Source organism: Macrosteles quadrilineatus, unplaced genomic scaffold (genome assembly GCF_028750875.1).
Source record: "Macrosteles quadrilineatus isolate MER2022 unplaced genomic scaffold, UCM_ALF_1.0 Scaffold_4__1_contigs__length_99947679, whole genome shotgun sequence".
In the NCBI taxonomy this organism is placed as follows: Eukaryota; Metazoa; Arthropoda; class Insecta; order Hemiptera; family Cicadellidae; genus Macrosteles; species Macrosteles quadrilineatus.
Window position 1 is genome coordinate 7,450,453 of NW_026542597.1, and position 9,616 is coordinate 7,460,068.

At 37.5% G+C, this 9,616-nt stretch overlaps 1 protein-coding gene across 1 annotated transcript; it reads left to right on the top strand.

The window, feature by feature from the left end:
* Nucleotides 1-1,340: 1,340 nt before the first annotated feature.
* LOC128991735 (uncharacterized) lies at nucleotides 1,341-2,153 on the top strand. Its single transcript, XM_054414887.1, has one exon. The coding sequence runs from the start codon at nucleotides 1,341-1,343 to the stop codon at nucleotides 2,151-2,153; it is 813 nt and encodes a 270-aa protein (XP_054270862.1).
* The last annotated feature ends 7,463 nt before the right edge of the window (nucleotides 2,154-9,616 follow it).

Genomic DNA, 9,616 nt, shown 5'->3' on the forward strand with positions numbered 1-9,616 from the left:
GAACATGGAACATGGAACATGGAACATGGAACATGCAACATGGAACATGCAACATGGAACATGGACCATGGAACATGGAACATGGAACATGGAACATGGAACATGGAACATGGAACATGGAACATGGAACATGGAACATGGAACATGGAACATGGAACATGGAACATGGAACATGGAACATGGAACATGGAACATGGAACATGGAACATGGAACATGGAACATGGAACATGGAACATGGAACATGGAACATGGAACATGGAACAAGGAACATGGAACATAGAGCATGGAACATGGAACATAGAACATGGAACATGGAACATGAAACATGGAACATGGACCATGGAACATGGAACAAGGAACATAGAACATGGAACATGGAACATAGAGCATGGAACATGGAACATGGAACAAGGAACACAGAACATGGAACAAGGAACATGGAACATGGAACAAGGAACATGGAACTTGGAACATAGAACATGGAGCATGGAACATGGAACATAGAACATGGAACATGGAACATGGAACATAGAATAGGAACATGGAACATGAAACATGGAACATGGAACATGGAACATGGAACAAGGAACATGGAACATAGAACATGGAACATGGAACATAGAGCATGGAACATGGAACATCGAACATTGAACATAGAACGTGCAACAAGGAACATAGAACATGGAACAAGGAACATGGAACATAGAGCATGGAACATAGAGCATGGAACATGGAACATGGAACAAGGAACACAGAACATGGAACAAGGAACATGGAACACGGAACAAGGAACATGGAACTTGGAACATAGAACATGGAACACAGAACATGGAACAAGGAACATGGAACACGGAACAAGGAACATGGAACTTGGAACATAGAACATGGAGCATGGAACATGGAACATGGACCATGGAACATGGAACATGGAACATGCAACATGGAATATGGAACATGGACCATTGAACATGAAACATGGAACATGGAACATAGAGCATGGAACATAGAACATGGAACATAGAACATAGAGCATTGACCATAGGACATGGAACACGGAACATGGAACATGGAACATGGAACATGGAACATGGAACAGTGGGGATGGGAAGAGTGGGGATGACCAGTGCATGACACGCTAGCAAATCGGCTCCGTTAATTAACTCATTTTTACTGGTAAATTTTAATCGGTAAACTACAATATTTATCTGCTGAGTGTAATTAAGAACTGTGTTTACCGTTATCGTAAGTGTTGGGCATAAAGTGCAGTGAGTTCTTCGTAATATTGAAGAATTTTTGGCCGGGGTCGATCAGTGTGTGGTCGTTATCAGTGAACGCCATTATGACTGAGGGAGTCAAGATAACGACGCGTGGCACTGCCAAACTTAATAAAGGTGAGCTTGAATCAACGTCGCCATCACTTCAATCTATAGACACTAAACTTAATAGTATTTTACAAATTCTTGAGAAGAATTCTAATGACATCGTCGAAATTAAAAAAGAACAAAAAGACATGTGTGAATCTATTGAGTTATGCCATGCAACCATCAATGACTTTAAACAATTAATATCTACTCAAGATTTGAAGATAAGAGAGTGTGAAAACGAGGTACAGAAGACTAAGAAGGACACTTATAAATTCGGGAAATCGGTTGAGAAAGTGCAACGTGAAGTTCGTGATCTTGAACAGTATTCACATAGAAACAATTTAATTATTTACGGTATCCCGGAGGACAACGATGAAAAAATTATGTTCGTTATAAGACGGTTAGCAACTGCTCTACACTTCCAAGATTGGTCGGAGAAATTAGTTGATGCTGTACATAGAATGGGGAAGTATGATCCTACGAATACATCGCCGAGGCCTATCATCATTCGCTTCGTCAGACGTCTGGACAAGGACGCTTTTTTAAATAAACGTAAAGAACGCCGCAATCTTAAAGCTTCGGACCTTGGCTTCAGCAGCGAAGACTCGATCTACGTCAACGAGTCATTGACGCCAGAGAACAGGGACCTGCTGAAGAAGACGCGTGATGCGGCGAAGGCCAAGGGCTACAGCCAGGTGTGGACGGCGAACTGCAGCATCTTCGTGCGACGAAATAAGGACACTGATGCTATCAAGATTAGGTCAGACGTGGATATTGACAGCATGTAAAACAATGACTGTAATTGTAAGTAATCAAATGCTTAATTTATATTTTAATAATCTATTTCATAATTTATTTACATCAAATTTATATACAATGCACGTTAAACTTCTTTATGAGCATTTAATTAAATTATTTTTGCATGAATACAATTCTGTTTGTCTATTTATACATGCTATTCTTCGACTTCTTAAATGTTATGTTTTATTTATTATTTATATTTCTATTTATTGCTGTATTTATAGTCCATAAAAAAAAAAAAAAAAAAATAGGAATTTTCTCTATGTTATTTATGTTTTTATTAAAACTTATTAATGGTAAATAATGATTTTGATAATATAGTTTACTACCAAAATGTCAGAGGTCTGAGAACAAAATCAAAAATTTTTTTTAGTAACATCTTAACAAGCGATTACAAAATTGTGTCTCTAACAGAAACAAACCTACAACCTGGTATTAATTCATCGGAATTTTTTCCTGATAGTTTTAATGTATTTAGATGTGACAGAAATTTAGAAACTTCAGGCCGACAGGGAGGAGGGGGAGTATTGTTAGCCTTAAGAAATGATATATTGTGTAACGTAGTCGACATTTTTAATGATTCAATTCCTGGTTGTGAAAGTGTTTGTGTAAAAGTTGTAAATAGCAAGGGGAGAGGATTGTATATTTGTACTGTTTATTTCAGGCCAAGGTCACCGTTAGTAGCATACCAAAGATTTTTTGATTGTTTTTTACAGTTAAATTCATTATCGAACTGTGATATTATTGTATTAGGTGATTTTAATATTTCAATCTATGGTCAGGACTTTTGCTTGGATCAAGGTGACAATATATGTAAAGAATTATTTATTTTTTTGAATTTGCATGGTTTAAGTTTAAAGAATGATATTCGTAACTTTCAAAATAAGACATTGGATTTAGTCATATCAAATTGTGAGGAAGTAGTGGTGACGAGAAGCGGTGAACAATTAGTTAGTGAAGATCTTTATCATCCGGCTTTGGAGGTAATTGTTGTGTTGGCTACTCCGTTATCTGGTCGTTCAAGGTCAACCCAGTCAGCTGGTTATTGTTTCAGACGAGCCAATTTTCTACAAATATACGAAGATTTACAACAGGCTGACTGGTCAAATTTATATTCTATTTTGAACGTCGATGATGCTCTAGATTGTTTTTATAGCACACTTTATGAAATAATTGATAAAAACTGTCCATTAAAGAAAAATAAAAAAGCAAAATATCCCTTTTGGTTTACTCCTTCTATTATTTACAATTTAAAACGTAAAGAAAAACTTAGAAGAAGGTGGAAAAAAGTAAACACTGATGAAGCTTATAACTTATTTAAAGTCCAGAGAACAGCAGTAAAAAATGAAATTGATCTAGCATATCGCAATTATGTAAATGGAGTGGAAGATAGTATAAATGTTGATAGCAGTAAGTTTTGGAATTTTATTCAAAGTAAAAAATCTGAACGAAATAAAATTATGATAATGGAGCACAATGGAGTAAGACTGGATAACGGAGGAGCGGTTGTAAATGCATTCGCGGAATATTTTAGTTCTGTGTACGAGAGTTACACTACAGAGCCTAGTGTGGAGTGCGCGGTGGAGGGGCCGTGTCTGACCGGCGCGTCTTGCCTCACACTGCCTCGCCTCAGCTGTCAGGATGTGCAGGACGCCATCAAACATTTAAAATCAAAATGCACTACTGGTCCAGATTTACTCCCACAATATTTATTTAAAGGTTGTTCTGAATTTTTAGTTGGGCCTTTAGAATTTTTATACTATTTAAGCTTGAAAACTAATATATTTCCCGAAAGATGGAAAACAACCAAAGTAACTCCAATTTTTAAGAGTGGAAAAAAATCCAAAGTCTTAAATTATAGACCGGTAGCAGTGTTATCTGTACCGGCGAAGATATTTGAGATTATTATTCACAAATATTTATTCAGACATTTTCAAAAATACATTTCAAATGACCAGCATGGGTTTGTCCCAGGAAGATCAGTTAACACAAATTTATTAAATTTTACTAGTTACGTTTCCTCTGGTCTGGATTCTGGGGCTCAGACAGACACGTTATTTCTTGATCTGGCCAAAGCGTTTGATAAGGTTGACCATTCAATTTTGTTGCAGAAACTGCATTGGTATGGCATGTCAAATGATTTATTGCATTTTTTCAAATCTTACATTGTTAATAGGAAACAATTTGTTTTCTATCATGGATTTTCCTCTGCTGTATTCAATGTCCAATCTGGGGTTCCCCAGGGTTCGAATCTAGGGCCTTGTCTTTTTACAATACTAATTAATGATCTAAGTGACTGTATTTTAAATTCAAATTCACTTCTATTTGCCGATGATTTAAAAATGTTTAAGCATATCAATAGTCTTGATGATGCAAATAGCTTACAAGAAGATCTTGACAATGTTTATAGGTGGAGTGTTTCAAACAAAATGACTTTTAATGTTTCTAAATGTCAACTAATGACTTTTACTAGGACTACAAATTTTTTACGAAATAACTATTTTTTAAATGGCATTTTAATTAGTAGAGTAAACAAAATTAAAGATTTAGGTGTTCACATGAATTCTGCACTATCTTTTAATTTTCATATTGAAACATGCATTGCTGCTGCAAGTAAAATGTTGGGGTTTATAATTAGACAAAGTACAAATTTTAGAAACATTGAAACATTAATTATGCTTTATCATTCGCTGGTCAGATCAAGATTAGAAACCTGTTCCATAATTTGGAATCCATATCATTTACAGTTTAAAGATGCTTTAGAGAAAGTCCAGAAAAAGTTTTTAAGATTCTTATTTTACAAATGTTTTAATATTTATACGTACGATGTTCCATACCATGATTTATTACAACTGTTTGGGCTGCAGAGTCTAGATCTGAGGAGAACGATCATAGGTCAGGTGTTCCTGTACAAACTGGCGCGTGGAGAGGTTGACGACGCTGCTAGCCTGGCTGGTCTGTCTTATCGCGTACCTTGCTTCAATAGTAGAAACAAACATCTCTTCTCGTTGCCCTACAGTCGCACCACTGCCATGCCTCCTCCCCCCTCTATCGATTAATGAAAGACTACAATTACGTAATAAAAAAGTGCAATAATATTGATATTTTCTCTGACAACATAAACAATTTCAAATTGAAATTAAAAACAGTATTAATCAATCAGTAAATGTTAATTTATATATTTTTCGTTGTTCTATTATTTTTACACTCAGTATTTATATATTTATATAATTTATCATTGTTAATCTTTTTTAAATATATATACATTGTTGTTATAGTTATTGATAATTTTGTTTTTATGTTAGTATTAAATGCATGGCATGAAAGTGTAAGTAAAAATGAAGTGAAAAGACAAGAAGAAACCCACTGAAGCAATAATATTATAAGTGCATGAACTGCTTCAATGTAAATGGTCTTTAAACTGTATTGAAGCATGTAAATAAAATAAAATAAAAAAAAAATAAAAATAAAAACATGGAACATAGAACATAGATATTGGAACATAGAACATGGAACCTGGAACATGGAACATGGAACAAGGAACATGGAACATGAAACATGGAACATGGACCATGGAACATGGAACATAGAGCATGGAACATGAAACATGGAACAAGGAACACAGAACATGGAACAAGGAACATGGAACATGGAACATGGAACATAGAGCATGGAACATGGAACATGGAACATGGAACAAGGACCATTGAACATGGAACATGGAACATGGAACATTGACCATGGAACATGGAACATGGAACATGGAACATGGAACATGGAACATGGAACATGGAACATGGAACATGGAACATGGAACATGGAACATGGAACATGGAACATGGAACATGGAACATGGAACATGGAACATGGAACAAGGAACATGGAACATGGGACATGGAACATGGAACATGGAACATGGAACATGGAACATGGAACATGGAACATGGAACATGGAACATGCAACATGGAATATGGAACATGGACCATTGAACATGAAACATGGAACACGGAACATGGAACATGGAACATGGAACATTGAACATAAAACATGGAACATGGAACATAGAGCATGGAACATAGAACATGGAACATAGAACATAGAGCATTGACCATAGGACATGGAACATGGAACATGGAACATGGAACATGGAACATGGAACATGGAACAAGAAACACGGAACATGGAACAAGAAAAACGGAACAGAGAACAAGTAGAAAGAGCATTGACCAATATGGAACATGGAACAAGGAACATGGAACATAGAACATGGAACATAGAACATAGAACATGGAACATGGAACATGGAACATGGAACATGGAACATGAAACAAGGAACATAGAACATAGAAATTGGAACATGGAACATAGAGCATGGAACATGGAACATGGAACATGGAACATGGAACATGGAACATGGAACAAGAAACACGGAACATAGAACAAGGAGAAAGAGCATTGACCAATATGGAACATGGAACAAGGAACATGGAACATGGAACAAGGAACATGGAACATAGAACATGGAACATAGAACATAGAACATGGAACATGGAACATGGAACATGGAACATGGAACATGGAACATGGAACATGGAACATGGAACATGAAACAAGAAACATGGAACCTAGAAATTGGAACATGGAACATAGAGCATGGAACATGGAACATGGAACAAGGAACACAGAACATGGAACAAGGAACATGGAACATGGAACAAGGAACATGGAACTTGGAACATAGAACATGGAGCATGGAACATGGAACATAGAACATGGAACATGGAACATAGATATTGGAACATAGAACATGGAACCTGGAACATGGAACATAGAACATAAGAACATGGAACATAGAGCATGGAACATGGAACATGGAACATGGAACAAGGACCATTGAACATGGAACATGGAACATGGAACATTGACCATGGAACATGGAACATGGAACATGGAACATGGAACATGGAACATGGAACATGGAACATGGAACATGGAACAAGGAACATGGAACATGGAACATGGAACATGGAACATGGGACATGGAACATGGAACATGGAACATGGAACATGCAACATGGAATATGGAACATGGACCATTGAACATGAAACATGGAACACGGAACATGGAACATGGAACATGGAACATGGAACATTGAACATAAAACATGGAACATGGAACATAGAGCATGGAACATAGAACATGGAACATAGAGCATAGAGCATTGACCATAGGACATGGAACATGGAACATGGAACATGGAACATGGAACATGGAACAAGAAACACGGAACAGAGAACAAGGAGAAAGAGCATTGACCAATATGGAACATGGAACAAGGAACATGGAACATGAAACAAGAAACATGGAACATAGAAATTGGAACATGGAACATAGAGCATGGAACATGGAACATGGAACAAGGAACACAGAACATGGAACAAGGAACATGGAACATGGAACAAGGAACATGGAACTTGGAACATAGAACATGGAGCATGGAACATGGAACATAGAACATGGAACATGGAACATAGATATTGGAACATAGAACATGGAACCTGGAACATGGAACATAGAACATAAGAACATGGAACATAGAGCATGGAACATGGAACATGGAACAAGGAACACAGAACATGGAAAAAGGAACATGGAACATGGAACAAGGAACATGGAACTTGGAACATGGAACAAAGAACAGGGAACACAGAGCATGGAACATAGGACATGGAACATGGAAAATGGAACATGGAACATGGAACATTGACCATGGAGCATGGAACATGGACCATGGAACATGGAACATGGAACATAGAACATGGAACATAGAACATAGAACATGGAACATGGAACATGGAACATGGAACATGGAACATGGAACATGGAACATGAAACAAGGAACATGGAACATAGAAATTGGAACATGGAACATAGAGCATGGAACATAGAGCATGGAACATGGAACATGGAACAAGGAACACAGAACATGGAACAAGGAACATGGAACACGGAACAAGGAACATGGAACTTGGAACATAGAACATGGAGCATGGAACATGGAACATAGAACATGGAACATGGAACATAGATATTGGAACATAGAACATGGAACCTGGAACATGGAACATAGAACATAAGAACATGGAAAATAGAGCATGGAACATGGAACATGGAACAAGGAACACAGAACATGGAACAAGGAACATGGAACAAGGAACATGGAACTTGGAACATGGAACAAAGAACAGGGAACATAGAGCATGGAACATAGGACATGGAACATGGAACATGGAACATGGAACATGGAACATTGACCATGGAGCATGGAACATGGACCATGGAACATGGAACATTGAACATGGAACATGGAACATGGAACATGGAACATGGAACATGGACCATAGAACATGGAACATGTAACATGGAACATGGAACATAGAACATGGAACATGGAACATGGAACATGGAACATGGAACATGGAACATGGAACATTGAACATGGAACATGGAACATGGAACATGGAACATAGAGCATGGAACATAGAACATGGAACATAGAACATAGACCATTGACCATAGGACATGGAACATGGAACATGGAACATGGAACGTGGAACATGGAACATGGAACAAGAAACACAGAACTTGGAACAAGGAACATAGAGCATTGACCATGGAACATGGAACAAGGAACATGGAACATGGAACATGGAACATGGATCAAGGAACATGGAACATAAAACATGAAACATGGAACAAAGAACATGGAACATGGAACATGGAACATTGAACATGGAAAATGGAACATGGAACATAGAGCATGGAACATAGAACATAGAGCATTGACCATAGGACATGAAACATGGAACATGGAACATTGAACATGGAACATGGAACATAAAACATGAAACTTGGAACAAAGAACAGGGAACATAGAACATAGAGCATGGAACATAGGACATGGAACATGGAACATGGAACATGGAACATGGAACATTGACCATGGAACATGGAACATGGATCATGGACCATGGAACATGGAACATGGACCATGGAACATAGAAAATGGACCATGGAACATGGAACATGGAACATGGACCATGGAACATGAAACATGGACCATGGAACATGGAACATGGAACATGGAACATGGAACATGAAACATGGAACTTGGAACATGGAACATGCAACATGGAACATGGAACATGGACCATAGATCATGGAACATGGAACATGGAACATGGAACATGAAACATTGAACATGGAACATGGAACATAGAGCATGGAACATAGAACATGGAACATAGAACATAGAGCATTGACCATGGAACATGAAACATGGAACATGGAACATGGAACATGGAACAAGGAACATGCAACCTGGAACATGGAACAAGGACCATTGAACATGGAACATGGAACATGGAACATTGACCATGGAACATGGA